The sequence below is a fragment of the Patiria miniata genome, unplaced genomic scaffold (assembly GCF_015706575.1).
Source record: "Patiria miniata isolate m_02_andy unplaced genomic scaffold, ASM1570657v1 HiC_scaffold_20, whole genome shotgun sequence".
Classification (NCBI taxonomy): Eukaryota; Metazoa; Echinodermata; class Asteroidea; order Valvatida; family Asterinidae; genus Patiria; species Patiria miniata.
The window spans coordinates 38,321,586-38,345,642 of record NW_024037059.1 but is presented as its reverse complement, the minus strand read 5'-3'; the positions used below and the strand labels follow the sequence as shown (position 1 = coordinate 38,345,642).

The window sequence follows — 24,057 nt, the reverse complement described above, 5'->3', positions numbered from 1 at the left end:
TTTGCTGCCCCCAGCGACAACTTTTACACAAATTGCACGTTCGGGTTCGAAACAGGACCTGAAAAACAGCTCTCAAAAGTACCTTTTGTATTAATTTCATGACAGAAACAATAGTCGTTTTTATTTCCACAACCTCTTTAAAATCCTGCTTTTATATCACACCGAATGAACAGTCATATAACAAAACAGGACAAACATTTCAGATGTTTCACAAAACAAAAAGAGGAACAGGATACTAATTGTTCACCTAAACAAACAAAATAACAAAAACAAGAAACCTCCATAAAAAAACCTTCAAATGTTGGCTTTGTCCCACTGTACTGCAAAGGGGCAATTTCCGACTTTATGCTCATTTTGTATCAATTTGTAGCAAACCCGATCATGTCGAAGGCTAAATTTGTTTTTTGATAAGTGTATGCTTAATCACCATTGCACAATGGAGGTAAAAAAAAAAAAAACGGGAAGTACATACATTTATTATAGTTACGCATTGAAAACCAAAACCGAAAACAGTTTGAATGTTTCAACGGGCTTTGTCTTCCCGGCACATTTTCAAAAAGTCTTTTCAAATGAAACTAAACTTATTTACAATCTAAGGTTAGGGATTAGTTCTGAAGGGCGGCCTCGATGCAACCTTCACTAGAATTTTGTTCAAGAATAAGCCGGGGGCGTTCTTATCTTTCTCTTATACTGAACGAAGCATGCAAGTGAGTCATTTTTTTAATAAGTTACTTATAAACCTTTGTATCCTTGAACCCTTTGCGTACCGTACCTCGTTTTCTATTGACACACTTTGCGGCTGCAGTCATTGGAAAATGGCTGACCCTTTTTTCTTTTTTTGGGGGCTGATGTGCGGGGTTTTTGACAAAATGTGGACAGTATCAGGCTATCAGCTTTGTTAACGTGCTAGGGTCTGGTTAAAAATTTGGAAATAGAGGCTTAAAAATGGGCAAATTCTGCCCTCCACCGAGTTTTGGTGATACTTATAAGCCACTGGCATTGTTCATCTAAATAAAGTGTTGAGCATATTTCGCAACGAGTTTATTTTTATCGGACCTACATGTACAATAAGGATGCGAGGTTAAAATGTTTGAATCTTTAAAAAAAATTCTGGTGTAACTTTCTGACTGAATGATTTTGTTTAGTTATTGTTTCACAAATTTGTAATTAATTGCTGCCAGATAATAATTCCATTCTCGCGGGATAGGCTGGTTCCCGCCCCACAATCAGTATCGATAGTGTACGGACCGAGAACCCAGTCTGGTCGTGAGACAGCTCATTTTGTGGCCAGAATAAAACAACTATCTTCCCCAGTGGGTTACAGACGCCTTCAAAATAAAAATAGGACTTTGGGGGGGGGGGGGGGGGGTTGAATAAAATACATGTATACAAGTTGAACATTTATTAAGAGAAACAAAAAGATTGGAATTGTGAAGAGCATGGGTGATGCAACCTTACCTGTAAATGTAAACTAAAAATTTGTAATTATGCCTGTAAATTATCGAACTGGCCATTTATTGGCCAAGTCTTGTGCACGGTGTCTTTTGCGAACCTTAATCAACAAGTTGAACGAAACAAACCTGACAAGTCACTGACTACGATGCCTGATTTTGACAACTTATATTAGAACACAATGAAGCTACGGTAGGTTAATAAAATAGGGCTATATGGACAGTACGTCAACAGTAGATGGGGCGTTGTGACACACTCACAAGAGCTTTGAGTGACACAAAAGGACTAAAAAAACCAGAAAGAGGTCAAGTCTGTCACTCTGTCACGAGCCAATGTGGCCAATCAGGCCAGCGTTTGTCTCCGGTTTCAGTAGCAAGTAACCACTGAGAATATACATGTATCTATTCCCCCTGGATGGGATGCTAGTCCATCGTAGGTTACTCCCCAGCTAATGCAGGTACCCATTTATACTCCTGGGTGGAGAGGGGCAAGTGGTGGTGAAGCGGCTTGCCCAAGGACACGCAATATTTGACCAGCAGCTGGATTTGAACCCCTGACCCTCCGATCACGAGTCACAAACCCTAACCACTTGGCCACACTCCTACCACCCCTACCAAAAGGACATGAATGCATATAATGTAAATCTGAACGTGTGCAACGAACACGACCCATAAGGCCCCCCAAAAAAAAGTCTCCGGTTTCTGGTATGCGCGCGCGTCGCCGTAGCCATGCGCGTCGGCAAAATGAAAAAGTTTTTTTTTCAATGAAAGATGATGTCTCAAAACCGCCCAACTCACTGGTTTGACTGGAATCCTGCTGCTGCACAATTTTAACGTGTTTTTAGATGGGGTTATGGTCGAGAATAAGCTTTATGTGGGCTCTCTGGACTCCCATCTATTTGCACTAAGTTTAGTCTGGCACCATTTGCAGTCATCAGCCGACATTTGAAGCAAAAAAATCAGGTAAAAAAAAAAAAAAAGCCGCGTCGCCGCACCACTTTTTGGGCAAGCTCCATACCAGAAACCGGAGACTATTTTTTTTTGGCCTAACGTACTTGACGTGAAAGCCAGACAATCGGTGTCAATAGCGTTTTAAGAGCCTTCAGTATGTAACCCTCTCTTGGCTTCGGCAGAGGGTCACGTGTACTTTCAAATTAACTATGTATTTGATGTTCAAGCTGGAACTAATAATGGACCGTCCATTTTAAGTACCGGTAATATAAGAAAGAGAGCACATTTTTTTTTTCATGATCATGCTTCTGAGTACTCACAGTAGTATCATGGCTCGAAGGATGAATTGTTGCTATGGAAACCTAATGCTGTTGTCACCATTTCCATGGAAACCTTTCAGAGAAGAATCCTTTTAATGAGCCATGCTTCCTAATTGAGTAATGTTTGGCACGGAAAACGATTTGCCGTGTCGGCGGCTGATTTTGAGAGCTTGGTAGAATGTTTCCCTTTATCAGCAATTTCCAGGTTCATTTCAACCAAATGTGGTTAATTATACAGGGCGAGTCAAAAAGAGAGTGACCGAGTTGGAAAAAATATTTAAAAATACCAGTATGAGGCTTGCCCCATTTAATAAACAAATAACGTAGGAAGAAATGTTATTGGCTAATAACTGTGCAACGCAATTAGCATTCCACGGACAGCTGTAAAAATGGGCTCTTTTGGTAAAACCACGAAGTTCCACGGAAAACCTGCATAACTTCTGATAGCATGGATCAATTTCAGTAACTCTTTTTTTTTTACAAGAGTGGAAGAACACGCTCGTTTAGTGTGCTTCGTTGGTGTATCAAATTTAATTGCTTTTTATTTACGGAAACACTAATTAATCCAAGTCACTTTCTTTTTGACTCACCCTAGTCTGACCAGGAAAAAAATGTGAGAGTTTCAGGAAATGTGAAGAAAAAAAATGAAATTTATTAATGTGAGCCTCAGTGACGCCTTCATTTTTCTGCATGCTCGATCAGAAAATAATACTTAACCTTTCCAAAAAGTGTTTCCTTTGGTTCCTTTTGATCACAACTTTCAGGAACAACGTTAATGTTTATCGGTCCTTGTTTTATTCCTCTATTTGCAGAGTAATGATGAAGCATTCAACAAGGCTTTCCTAATGAACGTAGGGTTTTTAGAGTCGCTGCGATTCCAGGACTGGGACTGTGTCGTCCACCACGACGTGGATCACATTCCGCTCAGCTATGCAAACTACTACGGCTGTGGGGAGATGCCGCGCCACTTCATGTCGGGAGAGGACACCTGGGATTACAAGTGAGTCCCGCGCCTTGACCTCGTGACCTTTGACCTCATGACCTTGTGACCTTTTGTGTTCACCCACCAGGGCCCAATTTTAGGGAGCTGCTAAGCACAAACATCTGCTTAGCACAAAAAAAAGTCTGGCTTAGGCCAACAAAAAAAATAAGTCGGTCTCTGGTCAGCGCGCGCTTCGATTTTAATCATGCGCGTCGATCTTTTTTTTCTCCAAAATGTTCCGCGGTAGCTCCAACAGCGTCCTCTATTTCCGCACCTCCTCAATTTTTTTTTACCAAAGAGCACCAAGGAATGGGAAATTGCATCACGGCAAATGATCGAGAGCACCAAAGCAAATTATGAAGGACACCAATGTACATGATGACACCAAAAAAAGCAAAATAGTACCCCACCTTGTCTGTACAATCCAAGCTTGAAAAAAAAAAAAAAAAAAAAAAACCAAAAAAAGCCGCGTCGCCGCGTCAATTCCGGAACTTTGGTCTGACCAGAGACCAAATTTTTTTTTTTTTTGGCCTTATCAAAGCAGATTATTAGCAAAAACACCATGTGATTTTCATACTAAGCAAACAACAGCTGAATACTAATCACGAGCAGTACACATCACGTGGAGTTTTGGCTGGTAACCTGGGCCCAATTTCATAGAGCTGCTTAAGCAGAAAATTTGCTTAAGCACGAAAAAACATTGCTTAGTAAAATTAGGTTACCGGCCAAAACTCCAGGTGATGTACATTGCTTGTGACTGGTATTTAGCTGTTGTTTACTTAGTATAACAATCGCATGGAGTTTTGGCTGGTAACCTGATTTTATTAAGCAAGACGTTTTTGTGCTTAAGCAAATTTTGTGCTTAAGCAGCTCTATGAAATTGGCCCCTGCTTTTATAAGCCAGACTTTTTTTGTGCTAAGCAAGTTTTTGAGCTTAGCAGCACCGTGAAATTGGTCCCAGTCACGGTCTGTAAAGCCGCATCGGTCTGACTTGGCTACGGCTCACATTAACACATGGGTCTATGGAAAGTGGCTGCAGCCGTTTCCCATAGACACATGTGTTAGCGTGAGCCACAGCCAAGTCATTCGGTCACAGCCTAACATGCTTGCTTCAGTTGGAGCAAGTTACAGTACGGGGCGCCTCAAACGTGTACCCTGAAGATACCACTTTGTAACTGATGGTCAACATCCAGCACATGCATAGAAGCCTGTAATTATTCACCTGTCCGTTGCTTAAGTGCAGAACTACACACACAAATGCAGTTTGAAGCCTCGTTTTTTTGCAGGGGAAAAAAGAAGAAATTGCTAGAAGATCTTGTTTAAAGAAACACCGAATTGTGTACAGATATAGACTTCCCTCCATAATGCTGGGGAAATTGCAGAAGAAATGCGTCACGAAAATCTCCCCTGCCTATTAAGAAACCTTTGATTCTTTAATAATTTAAATTATTAATATTCACGTGCTTGAAACTTCTTCATAAATAAACAAAACCCAAATCGTGGAATTGTCAGAAGTCAAATGTATAGTCAGAAATGTGCATGTAAATGCGCATCAGTATCTTGCTTAGTAGATCTCAAAAAATGAAGTGTGGCATCGGTGGTGCAGTGCGTAAAGTGCGTGCCTCTCACCACTGTGACCTGGTTACAACTCTTGGCTCGGGTCATAAGTGAGTAGAGCGGTTTGTTGATGCTCTCCTATGCCACGAGGGTTTCTCTCTGATTTCTCCAGTTTTCCTTCCTCCGCAAAAATCAACACTGGTTGTGCCCAGTTGTAAGACATGGGTCGTATGTGGGTTGTCTAAGGCACCTTTACATGCCTTCCTCTCGACCACCTTGTAGCTGCGCCCTTCGCAATTCAGCTTCTGCTGCGAGTAAGGACGATTAGCCCCCAAAAATCTATCTCATTATTTCTCAAAAAAAAACAATGTCTGGTTTACATTTTCAGAATTCTGTACCCGGACATTTTCGGCCAAGTCTTTGGGGTGACGCGCAAGCAGATGGAAGTGATCAACGGTTTCCCCAACGTCTACTGGGGCTGGGGCGTGGAGGACGACGCCATCTATAGCCGCATCCTTCTCCACGGCTACAACCGGACCCGGCCGGAGGGGGAGGTGGGCTACTACGACACCATACGCCGAGACCACAAGCAGTCCGATAGTAATAAAGTTAGGTGAGTTTACGGACAGTGATAGAAGAAAGCAAGGTGTTGCATTTCTGTCGATGGTCTGCCTTCCTGTTGGTGGTCTGACTTCCTGGTCACATTCATCAACTTGTCTTCAACTTGTCTTCACCCCTTTCCCTTTCTCCCCTTCCCCCCTCTCCACTTCCACCCCCCCCCATCCCCTCCCTCCCCCTACCCCCCTCCCCCCCCCCCACTTTCCCTTTATCTCTTCCAAAACGCGAGTCTTACGTTTCAATTGATGGTCTGTTTTCTTGGTCTCATTCATCATCTTGTCTTTACCCCTTTTCCTTTCCCCATCCTCCCCCCTCCCACTTCCACCCCCCCCCATTCCTTTCATCCCTTCCAAAACGCGAGGCTTGCATTTCAACTGACCTATCGCGGTAGAATCGCGTCAACGCAGCTTGTGGAATATTGTCCAATTGCATGATATACAAGTGGACGTGGAGCGCGCAAAAACTGAGACAAACAAAACTTAGTGTACACAAACTCCATAGGGTTGTCTAAAGGGCGTGTCTAAGTTCGCAAACGGCGATAGGTCAATTGATGGTCTGTGTTCTTGGTCACATATATCAACTTGTCTTCATTCCTTTCCCCATCCTTTGCCCCCCCCCCCCCCATTTTCCCTTCTCTCCCTTCCAAAACGCGAGGCTTGCGTTCCAATCGATGCGTGCCTTCCTGTTCCCATTCTTCACCTTGTCCTCGAGCCATTCCCCGTTCATCTGTCTCCTGTTACCCGTTCCCTCCCTACGCCAAGACAACAAGCAGTCTGATTGTAATATGGCCGGCGTTGAAGCGCAAGGTTGTGTGCCATTCATTGCTCTGTGATCCATTATCTCCCATTTGTGAACAGTGTGTTTTTTGGCTGGGCTTCTCGTGGCAAAACTATGTGAAGGTTTGCCCAGGTATATGTGAAGGACCCCCCCCCCCAAAAAAAAAAATCCCCAAGATTGTCTGAAATATTTAGAATAGAAAAGTTGAAACATGTTTATAAAAACTGCATTAGTGTACAAGATGCCAGAATTGTAGTCACAAAAAACAGGGGGTGAACAATGACAAAAGGTAGTCAAAGTTCATTTGAATGCAGTCAAAGTTCATTTGAATGCACAAATTCAAACTGACAGACATCTTGGGGCAAGTTCGCGCAAGGACTATAGTTAACCATTGGTCGACTAACGCTTGCCCGAACTCTGTCTAGTCGACGATGGTTAACTACGCTAGTCGACTATTTGGAACCAACCTACTGGGGTTGGTTGCTTCGCTGGCAACCATAGCCGCACGCGTTCATATACAGCAGGGAGCCAGGATCCAGACGTTTTGCAATGACATTTTGACCAGCGTTCGACTAGAGACGTTCGCACTTTGCTATTAGTGCGCAGGCGTAAGGTACGTCACAAATCAACCACTAGTCGACTAATGGTCCTTGCCCGAACTTGGCCATGATTGACAGAAAATGTAAAAAAAAAAAAAAACATCCAGCAAATTGTCTTTTAAAAATTTTGTCACTTGTTCGTTACCCCTTTCTAGAGTCATCGTATCCTGAAAACAAAAATATATATCTTTAGATCTGACTGTGTGATGCCTCTCAAGAAACTGAACCACACTTGTGTAAATCTTAAAGGCCAAGCAGAAACTCCACACTACATGAAACTTGTAAAGACTTTGTGAAGACTCTGATGTTGATTCCACATTTGTTTGTCATCTTTCCTGAACTCTGCCGCTAGGCTTGTCACCAAAAACGCTTGCATGAACCCATTTCATCAGTTCTACATGAGCTGCATTGGTTACCAGTTAAATCCCAGATAACTTTCAAATTACTGGTTCTGATTTACAAATGCATAACATGGATTAGCCCCAATTTACCTCCAAGAATTAATCAACAAATATCAACCACCAAGAACCCTCCGCTCTAGTTCCAAAGATCTTCTCACTCCTTATCCAGTTACCGCCAAATCATACGGTCAACGTGCCTTTCAATTCACGGCTCCCAAGCTATGGAATGATCTCCCTAACCCTATCAAAACCTGTCCCTCCTTGGATCAACTCAAACAACTTGTTAAAAGTCACCTGTTCACTTGCACAAGCGCATAGAGACTTAATGTATTATGCGCTATATAAGAACGGTTTATTTTACTAAATGCTGTAATAGGGTGACAGATTTTGCTAACTCCGTCCACAATAGGGCGACAGACCTTATTAAGGCGACATATAACTGTTGCCCTTTTGTGAAAACGACCCTTAAGACAAGGAATTTTGCTGTCGCAAATCATCTAGATCGATTCCTCATGGTCCAATGAGTAAAAATACGGAATTTCGTGGAAAAGGATAAGGTGAACTTGGGTTAGGCGACAGTTTAGGTTTGTGCACAAGTCTATGGAAAAGTCGCCCTATTGTAGCAAAAAGAGTTATATTACTAAATGTACTATTAGGGAGACATGTTATTGTAATTTCTTCAATAATAGGGAGACACCGGCTTTTAGGGAGACACACAACTGTCTCCGTAATGGCGCAGCCCCCCTTTAGAGGCAAAATTTTCGCAATTAGATTATATTTGTTGCTCGTGGTCTAATTAGTAAAAATACCGAAATTCGTGGAAAAAGGACAAGGGAGTATTGGGTTAGGGTACATTTAGGTTGGAAAAATTTTGTGCACAAGTCTATGGGAAAGTCGCCCTATTGCAGCAAAAAGAGTTATTATTATTATTATTATTATTATTCTTCCTTGCAGGCATTGTCTACTAAGGCATGGCCGTGAGCGTGTGGACAGCGATGGACTGTATAATATATGGTACCCCGTGCCCAGGGTAACCTTAGAACCACTCTACGTCAACGTCTCCGTTGACATAAGGCCTCTGGCCTGGAACTCCACATGGACGTCATGTAAGAATAACGCCCTGTCCAACACCATCGGCTCCTTGGACTTCTTCTTCAACACGTTCCTGGGCTTTAGGCACGTCTTCAAGAAGGCGTAAACGTTTTTCTGGGAGTTATAATCTCTCGGGCGCGTCATCTTAAAACTCGTCTGTGTACATGTTTTGGCAGTGAGCGTAAAACGGCAGTAGATGTTTTTGAGTCCATTGCCGACACGACGCGGAGGAATATAATAATTGGCGTCGTGGACGATGTTTCCAATGTGGTGCTGATGATGTCTTTAACGTTTTTAAAGTGACTTCTCATCGTTCCAGCGGTGGCCCTTCGGTGACCCCTCCCCCAACTCCCTCGAAGTGGTTGGAGTGGCCTCTGTTCCAGCAAAACGTGGAGTGCGTTTTTAACAGGACCGCCAGAACAAAATGCCGGCCAAATTTCGGGACCACCCCTTGCATCCCTGAGGCAGCATAAATACAATATTTACTACTTAGCCCGAGACCTGTCACTCATCTGAGCACATCTTCATACCGAGTCCTTACCCATAATGCCCAGCTGTACAGTTTGATCCACGGTGGCGTCGATCATGTCTCTCCCCCCCCCCACACCCCACTCCACCTCCCCCCGACCTTGTATCGTCATGTGAGTGGATCCAACTCGAGATCAGCTTCTCGCAACGTCTGTGTCCATTCGCGTCATTTCGTCGATCAAGCATCTCATCAAGCATCACTCCACCAAAGACAGCAAAATTTGCAAGGATAATTTGTGGTAACCATATTTTAAGGCTTGTACAGTAATAGTCCATGAATTTTTATGTACGTGTAAACACTGGTGATGTAGTTTAACGTTTTGATAAAGAGGGACCCAAAAACTGCTGCATATATGGCAGTAAATTTGGCAACGGCAAAACGCCTGACTTCAACACGGCATTTAAAATACTGAAAATCAAAATTGATTTCAACACCGACTTGGTGGTACGAAAGTCCCCAGCACTTGTGAACACTGTCTTGAAGATATCAATCAAACTTAAGCAAACAATGAAATTGTTCTAATCATTTCTTCCAAAATTTTTGATCTGGAAATTGGAAATAAGCCGTAATGGCTCAGAGGGGAACTAATCCTGGAATTTGGAGGAATAAAATCTCCTCTTCGTAAAAGTGCATAAAAAAAGGACTATGGCATCTTTGTCTTGTACATATATACATGTAATCACAAGTAAAAGTTTGGAGCGACTTGGTAAATATTTTTCTCCAGCATCATTTCCGAACACGTGTAAATTTGTTGATTTACGGCTGCCGCGACTGAGACCAAAACAAAAAAAAGGCTGCCACATGGTTTCTGAATTCCGTCTTAAGATTTACTACCGAAATGCCCCGAACTCTCGCCGTACTATAAAAAAACACCGAGATTTCGGATGATATAATCAGTAGGGAAAGGCCAGGTTGTCCGAGCTGGTGAACCGATGACACTGTTTATATATTTCATGTTTTGTGAATTTTTTGGCGAATCTGTGCAGACGATTCAAGGCAAACCGGGTGTCAATAGTGAGCAGTATTCAAGTCCTGCCTTCACGATCATCTACTGTGATGATTTACTCAGAATTTGTGGTTATTCAGTACATATGACGCTTTTGCTAGAAGCTGGTGGCGTAAATACAAGTCTTAAATGCAGCCATCATTTCCTTGTCTGCTTATATACATGTACAGGGTGAGTAAAAAAAAAAAAGAAACCCAAATGTCGGGACTACTGTTTTATTGAAGTTCTGCATGTAGCACTTTCAAAATCTAGGATATGAAAGCTCAATTTATCAGCTTTCGTTTAGCACAAAAATCATTCAAATCACTCATCTACTTTTCAAGTTACGGAACTTTAAATACAACCACCGTTTTAAGGTTCTGTCCACGGATCACAAAAAAAGGTGTGCGCTCTTCCAGCAAAACGAAAACTGATTTTTTTTTGTGATCCGTGGACAGAACTTTAAAACGGTGGTTGTGTTTAAAATTCTGTAAACTTGGAAAGTACATGAGTGATTTGATTGATTCTTGTAGTAAAAGAAAGCTTAAGAATTGGGCTTTCATATCCTTCATTTTGAAAATGCTACATGCATAACTTCCCCAAAACAATGGTCCCAACATTTGGGTTTTTTTTTTTTTTTACTCGCCCTGTATAATGGGAGCCTTGCTTAATTTTTTTTGGGGGGGCAGCAAGTACTAAATGTTATAAACCGCTGTACTTAAAAAAGAAAAAAAAAAAAAAAATGAAATTCGGGTAAATCCTTTAATTGTGTAGTCAAGAGGAGGGCATCCATTGACCTCTCTCCCCAAAAAACTTGACAAGACGGAAGTATCTCGTTATGGAAATTTTTTCGATTGGACCACTTACAGTTACTAACAGTACAAATAACAGTTTTCATCAGTTTTTGGATTGTACATGCTGCCATGTAAGTCAAAGAGCTTGATTTTTTTCAAACTACGGCCAAAACTTTGGCTCTGGCTTTGTGATTTGAGGCTCCGACTCGTGGAGACTGTGGCTTGGTACGGGCCTCTTTGTCATTTTAGAAGCCGTAGCCGTAGGGTCGTTTCATTTAAGGCTCTTGTGGACTGTGAGCCGAAGTCATAGCCAAATGTTTAAAGGACAGGGACCGGGTGAGGCTTGTTGGCACAGACTGGTGACATGAGCATGTGTGTGTGTTTATTGGATTCACTGGTATAACATTGTCAATGCTGCTTGGAACCAGACCAAGATGGCTTTTTGTGTTGATAAGAGCCAAAGTGTTGTAACAAAAGGTCTTTACTAGTACCCCATTGATGGAGATGCTTTATCGAAAAATTAATTTTGTTTATTATTAAACTCAGTATTTTGTATTGATCCAGAGTACACTTTATGAACTTTAACCCCAAAGCTGACCTTTGACCTCTGCCGAGAGCAGCGGCCATTGGTATGACGCCTATGGGCATTATTGTGATGTGTTAAAATCTAACTTTTTGTGAAGATCTTGATAAATAGCAAGACAAAAGTTAGTAGAACTGCACAAATTGAGAAATTAGAAGTAAAGCGCAAGGAATCTCTGATTTTAGGAAAATTATAGGGAAATAGTAGAAAATAATAACACGATTGCCACCAATGATTTTCCTGCAACAACTCTGAACGTTTTTACCAAAGATTTTAAACAATGCAAGTCTTTATCTCTTGTTGCACACAGGGACACCTGGTCAGGGGTATTCATGATGATCTTAAGAACATGGCTCTAGCTTTCCGGCTCTTTGTGGCCCTATTGAAAAGTTAATTGATTAATTGATTGATTGCCATACAATGTGAGACATCTCCACCACACGAAGCTCAATCAGTATTCATAAATACATGAGACAGTTTACCCAATCCTATTGGTCGAGAGTTTTAAACCGCCGGTAAAGCACCGCTGTGTTCTGCGCCACGGCACACAGTACGCGCCCCAGCACGCAGTAAGTGCCCCAGTTTCCACATGAGATGTTTAGCACATACCATATACATTACTTGTGACCGGTTCTCGTTTGATTTTTGGCTTGGGGAATAAATTCGCTTAGTGATAATTTTCTACTCCGCAGCACCACGAAATGGGACGCTGGGTTTGGTTGCTTTCCATTGCCTGGTACTCTGTCACTGGTGTTCATTACTCACCCACCACAAGGCCGATCCATTGAGCCCCATTGACCAATGGTAATGGTGATTGATTTCTGACATGCATGCGGAGAAATCCGACATGTACGTGTTCTACATAACCCCCAAGGACAGACACACAAAAGGAGAACAACAGATCCTTTGAGCCTTCGGGCGTTGGGTCTTTAGTTGGAAACGGTCCTCTGTAGTAAGATTGTGTGCTTAGTCTATGGGAGAGTGTTATATTACAGGGACAAAGGGAAACACAAAGCATTGTCCTCGAGAGTATAGTAAAACAAGAGTATCTGTGCGCACCTTTGTATGACCCTCGCATCTCCTGAACTTCATTGTGGCATGGCAGAGTGTTGTTTCCAGCATGCGCTTTGCGCGGGGCTATAATAGATCGTTCCATTCTTTGAAGTTGGGCTGGATTCGTATGGGGCTTTAGAAATCACTTCCAAGCATCCAAAGTTACTTTGTTGTTAAGCAAAGTAATGTGTGCTTTGCAAAACTCAACCGCCAAAAGATGTTTCAGTGCGCAGTCAGATGTGCGACGCCATTACCCTCAAAGCCACAGTTTTCTTAAGGAAGTAGGCAGGCATGCGCGAGTCACAGGTGGATTGTAGAATGCCTTTTAAATGCTTTTTTATATCCAGCATTTTAATTTCTCGGTTCTTCAGTATTCAGAGTTTTTTAAAGGCTGCGAGTTGTTAAAGAACGGGCTGAAAGTGGGATACTTTAAACCATTATATTTAATAGGAAAAGTAGTTAGGCATGTGTTCTTATCCATTTCTTTTTGGTTGTTCTTCTTTCTTTTTGGTTGTTCTTGTTTTTTTTTTAACTTGGATATAGTCAACAGTGAATTTGATTCCTATGTTTAACATTTAGTGAGATTTTGTACTTCCGGGCGTGTATATTATGCATTGTGTTTCCATGCCAAAAAAAAAAATTGAATCTAAGAAAGCGAGGGAAGATAACCCCTTGTTAAAAACATGTTTTGTGACGTTATTGTTGATTACCGGTAGTCCTTTTTAAAATATGTGTGGACATTAAACTCAAGATCTCGTCTTTGGATCTTGGCTTTTTTTTTACTGTAGTGTTTATGTGAAGACCATTCAGTCTGTGGATTGGGCGGAGCTTATATGTCAAAGGGGGGGGGGGTAACATGATCATCGGGTGAAAGGGACATTTGTTTACAACCGATAAGATTGCACCAAGTGACAGAAATGGAGTTTTGAATTGTGATGTCGATGTATTTTATAATGTTTGGGCATTAACATTCACAGATTGAACTGAAATGGTCTTCACATTAAAATTAGGAAGAAAAAAAAAATACCATATGTTTTGTCATCATGTGTCTTGAGATAAGTCAAACTTGCCTGATTAACATAACGAATCCTTGAAAAGATTGTATAAAATGTTGTACATGGCTAATTGCAAAAGAAAAGAAAGATAAGTGTAAAAAAAAAATCCTGTTTTTTTTTTTATGTGTTTTGTTTTTCTATGAAACTTTAAAAGTGTTGTCAGGAATTTGACCTTGCAATAGATTGTGTGTACAGTAATTGCTATTGTTGAAAAAGCCAGCAAATTGTGTCAGTCTTGGGCTGTGAAATGTGTAGATGTGGATGCCTGAGTCAAGTTTCAATCGATGGTTTTGAAATTCTTTTTCTCGGGAGGAAAAAGACACCTTATTTTGCAATTTATTCAAACTGGGCTAGAACGCTTGACAAAAGACCGTAACTCATAACTCCTTTCCCGGACTTCACAACTGCCTTTTGACAACATACATTATAACTACTATAGTTGAAGAAAGGTTTAAAAGTTCCATTATATGCAGTTGTCTATCTTTTCATTATTCTCCAAATTTTGTGTCCTTTTGACTTCTCTCTGCACAATAATGTATTCGTATTCACAAAAAACCAATGTCCAGTCGTTCGGCTAGTATGGATAGTTCTTAGCATGATGTGTGTCAGTAGCCAATGTTGAGAGCCGCAGCTAATAGCATGTACCGTGCTTCGAAAGTGTATTCTTGGCCATTTCTGAAACTGCGGATTCAGTTCAGATTCCAAATAAAGGACCCCCCCCAGACTGTGTGCATGGCTATGTTATTCACTGAGAAATAATTTCAGTTCTTCCCATCTGAAGATTCATGCACAATATCTTATATACATAGAAGGTGATTGACACCAGGGATTTTACATATTCAATCTTTTCAAACCACACTTTCTTTGTGTTCAGTCGTTTCCATCCAGTTTGACAAAATGTAAATGAAAAAAGCAGCGCAATGTGGTATCGTTTGTATTTTTAAATTAACAAATGGAACACTAATATAGAATATTATTTTTTTGGTTATAATTATGTGATACATGATTGTCTTTGCTTGGGTTAACGCACTGAATGTACTGACCATGACCACGAGTCATGTGACACTCTTCATCATGTGACGGGTGTCATGTGACCACCTGGTTCCGGATATGATGTACTTCTTGACGTGCTGACCCCTTGCCCAGAACAGTATGTTGAAGCTCCGAGTTTGTATCAGTTTTGGTGCAATTTTTATTTTCTGTAATTTTCTTTTTATGTGTTAACATTTGCAGTTGAAATCAGATGAAACAGAGTGGAATATATCTTGAAAAAAAGAGGGCAACCAATACAGAGGGTTGTAATTTCTTTTTGGGGAGATTTGCAAAATATGATTTTGTCAATTGACGCCAACGGTTAGTTAAAAGAAAACAAAATCATTATTTTGTTATTCAATCAACATTTAACAGGACAAATATTGAACGTGTATATTCCTAACATGGGTGCGTAATACTGCTAAACCATTAAACCAGCCTCTTTCTGGATTGATTGACCTCCAATTTCTGCATAGCAAACCAGGAGCTATTCGCAAAGCTGTTAACCATTTTTTTTATCCGATAATGTACGTAGTTGTAGAGTTGTTTAGATAGTCCTTACTATTGCATTGTACATTATCCCTGAGGGACACTGAATTCCCGATAATGCTTAAGTATATATATATTGAATAAATTGCTAATTTGCATAAATGGATGAATACAATGAGGAAATGTCTATTTTGTTTTTCCATTTTGTCGGAGGATATTTTAAGGGAGTTTCATTTTGGCATCGTGAATTTAAGTTCAGACTTGGAGTGCCGAGATGTTTGTTTTGCCCTTACCCCACTTGTCCCTGCCCACAGCTATTTACTTGGTGGTCCCCAGCAAGCTTGCTGTTTGGTCAGCATGTAATATCCCCCCCTCCCCCTCCCCCGCCCCCGCCCCCGCCCCGCCCCCTCCATCGCCCCCTCCCGATCCCCCACATCAGACTCGAAAGCATGTTGACCATAAGAAAGCAATGTAAGTTTGTCTAAACTATCAATATTTTTAAGCTTGAAAGATATAAACCAAATAGGCAAAAGTACTCCAATCTTTTTTCTTGTAAAAAGGAGAGAAATCAAGAATTTTAAAAAGCCCTTTATTTAGTTAGGTATTTAGCGCCCTCTATTGATAAAGCAAACAGCGCCCTCTATTGAATCAAGTTTGATGATAATTCCTAGCAGTCAATAGAGGGCGCCATTCAATTATCAATAGCGAGCGGGCGTATCAATAGAGGGCGCTATTTATTGGATGTGATTTTTGTTTTGCACTCACACACAGAGCACGGAGTCCAAATTTTTGTTGTATTTTGTGATTTTTTAAGTAATCAAAATGGATAGTGGAATGGCGCAGAAGACGTGGGAAATTTCTAATAGTATTGAAACTATTCAGAGCGTGGATGAAATCTACAAATTTGACAAAAAGCAACAGCAGGAAATTCTGTCAGCTAAACCGTGGACGAAAGAGTAAGTTTCAACTTTCATGAAAGCATAGTGATAGTCCATAGACACAATGTCAATGCATGGTGTCCGTTTTCATCAACATTTTTTTCCTGCAGACATTTCAACTTGTGTATTATATTTTGGTCACTCGCATTCACAAACATTTTTGCCATGCAACCAGTTTAGTCATGTTTTTAGGGCACCTCACCCGATAATGCCTGATGTCTGTTTAATTTTGCCCGAGGCCAAGGCGCCCCGGCCAAGGTGGGGATTTGGTCAATTAAATTGATAATCCCCACATCTTGGGTGGGTCCCCTGCCGGGCCCAGGATGGTTGGGGAGGGGGGGGGGTACAATTAAGAGGTGTATATATATATATATATAATTACTATTACTTAGGGCCTATTAGAGAATAATATTGTCATGAAGAAAAAAACACTACTACTAAAGTACTACTAGTATCAGTAAAAGTAAAAAGTGCATAATTTTAATGAATGACATCATTGAATTTGAAATAAATGTTACTACTACTACCATGGAGGAAGGAATATGCTATTACTCCTAAAGCCAGGATATTTCATTCCTTCTGTTCTAGGCTCTGTGAGATTGTAACTTTTTAATTAACTAGGATTTGTTCTAAATTTAAACACAATTGCATATTTTATTCCATCAGCAACCATTATTTCAAATACATCAAGATTTCAGCCTTGGCACTTCTGAAGATGGTGATGCATGCGAGGTCAGGGGGCAATCTGGAGGTCATGGGCTTGCTCATCGGAAAGGTCAGTCGACTATAACTTCATTCATTCATAACCAACCTTTCGCAATCCCCATCTACTTTTCCCCGTCCCTACCACCCCAACCCCCACACGTTCCCACCCCAACACCCAACCCAACCCACCCCAACCCCCGCTCGTCCCTCCAACCCCAACCCCCACCCGCCCCTCACACCCGTACCCCCACCCAACCCAACCCACCCCAACCCCCGCTCGTCCCTCCAACCCCAACCCCCACCCGCCCCTCACACCCGTACCCCCACCCCAACCCCCACCCAACCCAACCCACCCCAACCCCCACTCATCCCTCCCACCCCAACCCCCACCCGCCCCTCACACCCGTACCCCCACCTTGTCCCTCCCACCAACCTCCACTAGTCCAACCCCCACCCAACCCCCCCAACCCCCACCCAACCCCCACCCATCTCCCACCCGTCCCTCCCACCCCAACCCCCACCCGTCCCTCCCATCCCATCTCCAACCCAACCCAACCCAACCTACCCCCACCCAACCCAACCCAACCCTCTCCATCCCACTGAACCCTCGCCCCACTCACAAGCATATCCTCTCTGTTTCGTCATTTTGCAGGTTGACGGTGAGACCATGATAGTAATGGACTGCTTTGCCCTGCCAGTGGAAGGCACCGAGACGAGGGTCAATGCCCAGGCAGCAGCTTACGAGTACATGGCAGCGTATATTGAGAACGCTAAGCAGGTTAGCAAGTATCAAGGAACTAGTTAGCAAATTAGCTTAGCAAATATACTCGAAAAGTGGTTGAGAACTGAGAACCACAAAGGTAATCTGCAAAGTGATGGACTACAAGTAAGTCATGTTCGACCAATCAGCTAACTTGTTGAGAGTCAGAAGATTCAAAGCCCTTACACCGTTGGTTGATGCTGTGGGAAAACAACCATTGGATTTTGGTCCTTTTAATTGCTTTTGATTGCTCTTGTTTAGGTTGGTCGTCTGGAGAATGCAATAGGCTGGTACCACAGTCATCCCGGCTACGGGTGTTGGTTATCAGGTATCGACGTCGGGACCCAGATGTTGAACCAGCAGTTCCAGGAGCCGTTTGTTGCCATTGTGGTGAGGCGGCCATGTTTGTTTCTATACTAAGGCCACGTCAGAATTATTTGGCTACGGCTAGAAATAACACACGTGGCTATGGCTAGCGGCTGCAGCCTCTTCCATAGCCGCGTGTGTAATGTCCAGCCGTAGCCGTAGGCGAATTGTCTTGCTACGGCTTGCAATAACACATGGGCCTATGGAAGCAGCCGAAGCCATTCCCCATTTTTCTTCATTAATTGCTTAAAGGGAATATACATCATTTGCTTTTGCTGTAATTTTCAGAAATGGATGGAATTGGGGGGCTGGAAATATATAGCAAATATAGTTACACTGACTTTTTTGAGGTTTTGGGTTCATATAAGAAGAAACAGAGCAGTTTACATATATTGGGGAATTGTAAGGTCAGGGAACCAGTCTAGCTGGCTTGTATCCGTTCATAGATGTGTAATCGATTGCAAACAAGTGCGATGGTCAACTGGGGCCAGTATTTGAAAAAAAGCCAGTTTTTTCCAACGCTGATCGGCCGATCAGCGTTGGAAATTGATACAAAAATACCACTTTTCTTGAAAATGACAGTATACCAGGTGCCATGATTTTACAGGATGCTTTACACTGTCATTCACTAACAGTCCAGCAAGGTATTTCAAAATGATTTGGTAGTTTTATTTTTTGATGTTTGCAAATGTTGTATTTTCCCTTTAAGGCTTGCTGCATTTGGCAAGCGATAGTTCCAAAATATCTTGGCCGAGAAATTGTTATATTCATATTCACAAAAAAATTTGCAATAGTTTCATGTTGGCAAATATTTCTTCTTAAGTCATTCACTTAACATATTAAGGGCCTGCCTCAATTCGTAGCCGGGACGAGTTCTGGACAAGTTGCGGGTAGAATCGTTCACTTTGTCCGGAAGAAGCTCTGCATTTGTCCCGGACATGTTCCGGGGAGATTTTCATCAGCAACTGCTTGACTTCCCAATACTGTGATAACTTCATTGCGGGAAGATTGCCGGGAAGTTGTTGAGAATCCTACAGTTTATACCCGATACAATGTCTGGAACTTGTCCGGAACTCGTTGTGGATGTGAATCGAGACGAGCCCTAAAAAAGTCACTTTGAACCTCTGCTCTTTGCAGATTGACCCAGTAAGGACAATATCAGCTGGCAAAGTCAACCTGGGCGCCTTCAGAACCTATCCAAAGGTATGTACATGTAGACGAACAGGGTGTGTCAAAAAAAGGGTGAGAAAGTGAAAATTATGGACTTGAACACTCAGTGTGGTCACATCTTAACCCTAACCCTGCCAGACACAGCACAGTGCATCAGGTGGAAATGTCTGGTGCACTTTGATGCATTCAGCTATCGAAACAAGTACATTAACAGCCAGTTCTGAGACAATGAGAGCTAATCCCATTGAACAATTCCACAGTTGTATCCTGCTGCATTCGGTGACCACAGACTCTGAAGCAGTTTGGCCTTGAGACTTTTGACCTGATGGATCTTGCTACACTTGGCAGGCTTGTCACTTAGAAATGTTGCATGTTGCTGCGTTTCTAGCCAAAATACCCTAGAGGGTTAGGATTAAAGGGTGGCATATTAGCTTTCCATTCTTAACTTTGATACTTGCACGCCTGCAGTCATAGATGACTGAGCGTTCATGATTTCAAAACAAAAGGTAAATGAGACTTGCAGGTTTACATGGTAGACATGAACAAAGTAGGGAACGTTTGCGGTAACACCATGTGAATTTTATCTGTCACAAAACGGAAGGTAAAAATCATCTTTTGCTCAGTTGGGCTGAATCTGAGCAATGAGCTGCCTAAGCAATGCTAGTTGCCACGGAAAAGAGAGGTCCACACTGTCTATAGGATGTGCATTGTTTGGACGGCTTCTGCCACTGCTGATTTAGACTTTTCCCCCGTAAGAGCTGCCTAATTAATATTTCATCTCTTACCCCCCCCCCAATCCCCACCAGGGATACAAACCACCAGACGAGGGGCCCTCAGAGTATCAGACCATCCCCCTCAATAAGATAGAAGACTTTGGAGTTCACTGCAAGCAGTATTACTCGCTGGATGTCTCCTACTTCAAGTCGGCGCTGGATCGCAAACTCCTGGATTCGCTGTGGAATAAATACTGGGTCAACACTCTCAGTTCATCCAGTCTCATCACAGTAAGTCCCAAAACTTCCCTTGCTTAAAGCTTGCTATACCAAACCTTCAAAGAAATAGCAATATTTACTTTAAAAAAATGCCCGTCGGTATCTGCCGCAACTTTTTTCAATTTAAAAAAATCTGGCAACTGCTGATAAATGTGCAATTTTTATTATGCAGTCTTTGTTTTGAATACAGTTGAAGTCAAAGCAAGGTCTATGTCCCAATTTTGACTCCGCAGATGTTCTAATTCTTTTCATGTAAGGGAATGAATTTAAACCCATTTTCATAACGGACAGCAAATTTGGACACCTTGATTTAAAAAAATTGTGAATTAACCTTTTTGCTTGTGTACCGCCTGTCACACGGGCCAAAAATACCATCGCAGGTTCGTACAAATATGTATCAGTGTTGATGTCAATTAATATGGGTTTTGCCTCTTAGTCTTACCAATGTAATGTAAACAAAATGCCCAGTGTCGTCTTGGAGATTGTGAGAAAAAAATTCAGAAACTTTACTCAGGTGGGACTCAAACTCGCCACATTTGATAATTAGCCCTAACAATCCCCATCCTGTCAAACTCCAACACCAGGATTTATTGGAATCTGTTGGAGTGAGGACTGCACTAGTAAACTGATTATGCTTTACATGGGGGCAGGCATACCACCAATTACCAGAGTCCAACAGTTTGGGTGTAGAGTTTACCATACGGTGTTGGAATTTGCAGGAGTGAGGAAGGTTCCTAGTAAATCACTCCAGGGGTTAGAGTTAATCTTGCCAGGGTCATCTTGCTGGAGACAATCTGACATAGCAGTGGGTACTGCATCGATGACGTTTAGGTTTTGGGTGATAAAAATCCACCATTTGGTTACGCCCTTTACCAACAAAGTAAAGAACACTGTATGTTGAGTGCCTTAGGATTTTTCTCTTCTTTTCTCGGTGTTTCAGAATTCTGACTACACCACGGGGCAGGTCGGCGATCTATCGGAGAAGCTGGAGCAAGCGGAGGCCCAGCTGGGAAGAGGCAGCTTCATGGTTGCCATGGATCATGAGAAGAAAGCGGAGGATAAACTGGCGAAAGCCAACAAAGATAGGTAGGAATCTAGGTCCGAGACTTGCTGCACAGATGCCAATCGACTGTGCAGCAGTGATATAAAGCAGTTGCCAGGCACGTGCGTCCTTTTTCAGGTGGAAGAGGAGGTTGATCTTCACGTATAGACCATTATCGTGTTGCGGCCATCTTGATTTTTTTCCCATTCAAATCAACGTAACCAAAGCGAGGCTGGAAGGAAAAATAGTCTGGTTCCTGTTTGCACAAAAACCAGTATCATTCAGTACTGTTATTGGATACAGGGAACATGACTGAAATGGTGGCAGCAAGGTGTCTTAAGTACCGTCTGCCTCCCCAAGGCAACCCGAGTGTGCATTGCTACCCCCCCCCCCCCCCTTAGCACAGTATTCCCAAATATGCTGTCAGTTTTGTAAGAGAACACCTCTATTTTGAATTGAGTTAATTTGTGCAAAATTCTTCAAACTTGCCCGACATTAGAATTTGTAGAACATTTGTTTTAAAAGATCATTAATAACAAGAAATGCGTTCACTTTTTTCTGAAAAAGTCAATTTTTTTGGTTTTGAACTTTTTTTTAATTTATTTGGTTTCTTTTGGAGGAGGGGGGATTGGACAAAGGAATAAAAATACTACCCACATGACCCCGCCCTCTTATCAAAAATTAAACTTTTCCTTGGAAAAGTTAATTTTTAACTTCTTGTCTTTCGTTATTTTTTCTGTAGTTGCAAGACAACGATAGAGGTTATCCACGGACTCACATCACAAGTTATCAAGAACAGACTCTTCAACCAGGTTAACAATCACTGACAGCAGTTAAGTGTGGTTTACTAGTTGATTAAACCAAGTTTTGAAGTTAAACTTACATTTTGTAAATACTAGTATTTGTCAAGAATAGGCTTTTAAATAAATGCAGGCCTTGCTGACTGGGTTTTCCAGTGAATCTTACCGTTAACCAGCTTTTAAACTGGTAGAAATGTGGTAAACCAAGTCTGGCGGTAAACTGGTAGAATTGTGGTAAACCAAGTCTGGCGGTAATTGTGGTAAATCAAAATGTTGTTTATCAGATAAAAACAACATACAGATAAGCCAATCCAGTTGCTGAAAGTAACTCTTGACTTGTATTTAGCAAGGTTAATCCAGTCCTAGTTTAGGCCCCCAAAAAAATAGTTCTGCTTCCGATTACATGGCATTTGAAAATAGGGTAGGTAGCTAGGGACATTTTTTTTTTGCCAATTATTTTTTGTGTACGGTCATATGGAGGCGTCTGCTTGAAGTCGAGGGTAAAAAGGAGAAATTGATGGTTTTGGGTGTTTTTTTCCCCTCATTTTTCCCATAAAAAAATTAGGGTAGGGGCTGTCAGAATAGGGTAGGTAGGGAAACCGGAAGCAAAACTATTTTTTTTTTTTGCCTTGTAGTTAAGCAGATCTGCCAGCATCTTACTATTCATTTATGACTGGAGTGTTTCACATATAATACATATTCATAAATACCTAAGACATTTTACGCATTCCTATTGGTCGAGAGCCCGTCACGTGGCCGGTCTTAAACGGATGATAAAGACATGGCTAGCTGGTCTTAAACACTTTTCCAGTGTCACAATAAAATGTGGACTCCTAAAAATCCAGTGCCTCTTATCGTTTCATTGGTTGAACGTTCACTATCCTCACGTAGGCATGCGCAACACTACCAGGGAGTCAGAATTTAAAGTTCTAAATTCAAAACGCAACGCGCCAGGTGCGTTCTGCGCGACATCGCGCAGAACATGATACGCGCGCGTCAATCTCCATAAAAGGGTTGTTTACATCTTACTCGCCAGCTGAACACTCCATTATTTTGCAAGAGGGATGTTTCAAAAAGCATAAAGTGAATTTGTTGAACAAAATCGGGATGTTTTGAACGAATTCTATGATTTTTTCTTACCGAAAAGGTATTTATGAATGGGAATAAATATGTGCTCCGTCGGTATTTATCACTCTGTTTAAGACCACTTAGAGTCTGGGTGCTGATAATTACCCTCGCCTCCGGCTCGGGTAATTATCAGCACCCAGACTCTAAGTGGTATTAAACAGAGTGATAAAAACCTCCGGAGCACACATTTATTCCCTTAGTAATCTTTCCATTGTTTTAATGAATATATGCACGTTACTGTATGTGACCTAGCTCTTGCTTAAAACAACTCATTTTCACTGAGCTATTCTCTTTGCAAGGAGCTGCACCAATCAAAACATTGTACACCAAAATAGCTTCTGTTTTGGTGGTATTAGTTCCCTTATTTTGGAGAGTTTGTTATAAAGCACTAAACTTGGTCAATTTAGGGACTTTCTCATAATTCAGTTGTTTAAAACGCTGATCCCTGTACACTCACAAGATACCACAGTTATGGCAGAAATATTGTGAAATATTGGAAGTAGTTTTTATACGAATTCCGTTTCCAAATGGGGAACTTGGTCAGTGCTGCCACTGTTTTTTCAGTGACGTGGAAAATCATTTGCCTGAATAAACTTACTGAATCAGTTGATCACGTTAATGATTTAAGTTTGCAAAAAAAAAAAAGATTTTAACGAGTTAACGCTTGAGGACATGTAAACGCAATCTGGCAATGTATATTCACAGGGGTGGGCGACGGGTTAAATCGTTAAGCTCCCCCCCCCCCCCCCCCTCCTTCCGAATCTCCAGCGGGAGACGTGTATGCACGTCATTTGTTCCATTGGTTTCGCACACACCGTGTTGAACTTGAGCTTTTCTGTAGCAAATATCACTCTGTGGCGTAGTCTCGGAGTGTTGCATATGATGAAG

At 41.8% G+C, this 24,057-nt stretch overlaps 2 protein-coding genes across 3 annotated transcripts in view; both read left to right on the top strand.

Annotated features, from left to right (window-relative positions):
* The window catches only part of LOC119729036 (beta-1,4-galactosyltransferase 6-like), a 50,114-nt gene extending 39,654 nt beyond the window's left edge, over nt 1–10,460 (top strand). For both annotated transcript variants that reach the window (XM_038201530.1, XM_038201529.1), the window contains exons 6-8: nt 3,535–3,722; nt 5,650–5,874; nt 8,611–10,460. In XM_038201530.1, the coding sequence (XP_038057458.1) occupies nt 3,535–3,722; nt 5,650–5,874; nt 8,611–8,854 (657 nt within the window). In that variant the 3' untranslated portion in view covers nt 8,855–10,460. The remainder of the gene's footprint in view (nt 1–3,534; nt 3,723–5,649; nt 5,875–8,610) is intronic.
* Nucleotides 10,461–15,994: 5,534 nt separating this feature from the next.
* LOC119729035 (COP9 signalosome complex subunit 5) lies at nt 15,995–22,415 on the top strand. Its single transcript, XM_038201528.1, has 8 exons — nt 15,995–16,224; nt 16,873–16,981; nt 17,564–17,689; nt 17,933–18,061; nt 19,175–19,240; nt 20,014–20,211; nt 21,140–21,285; nt 21,984–22,415. The coding sequence occupies exons 1-8, from the start codon at nt 16,091–16,093 to the stop codon at nt 22,066–22,068; spliced, it is 993 nt and encodes a 330-aa protein (XP_038057456.1). The 5' UTR covers nt 15,995–16,090; the 3' UTR covers nt 22,069–22,415.
* The last annotated feature ends 1,642 nt before the right edge of the window (nt 22,416–24,057 follow it).

Excerpts from the sequence above, each read along its gene's own strand:
- LOC119729035 (XM_038201528.1), top strand. The coding sequence starts at position 16,091 with ATGGATAGTGGAATGGCGCAGAAGACGTGGGAAATTTCTAATAGTATT. Across the intron at positions 17,690-17,932 it reads ATATTGAGAACGCTAAGCAG|GTTGGTCGTCTGGAGAATGC; the intron begins GTTAGCAAGTAT and ends GCTCTTGTTTAG. Across the intron at positions 21,286-21,983 it reads GCGAAAGCCAACAAAGATAG|TTGCAAGACAACGATAGAGG; the intron begins GTAGGAATCTAG and ends TTTTTTCTGTAG.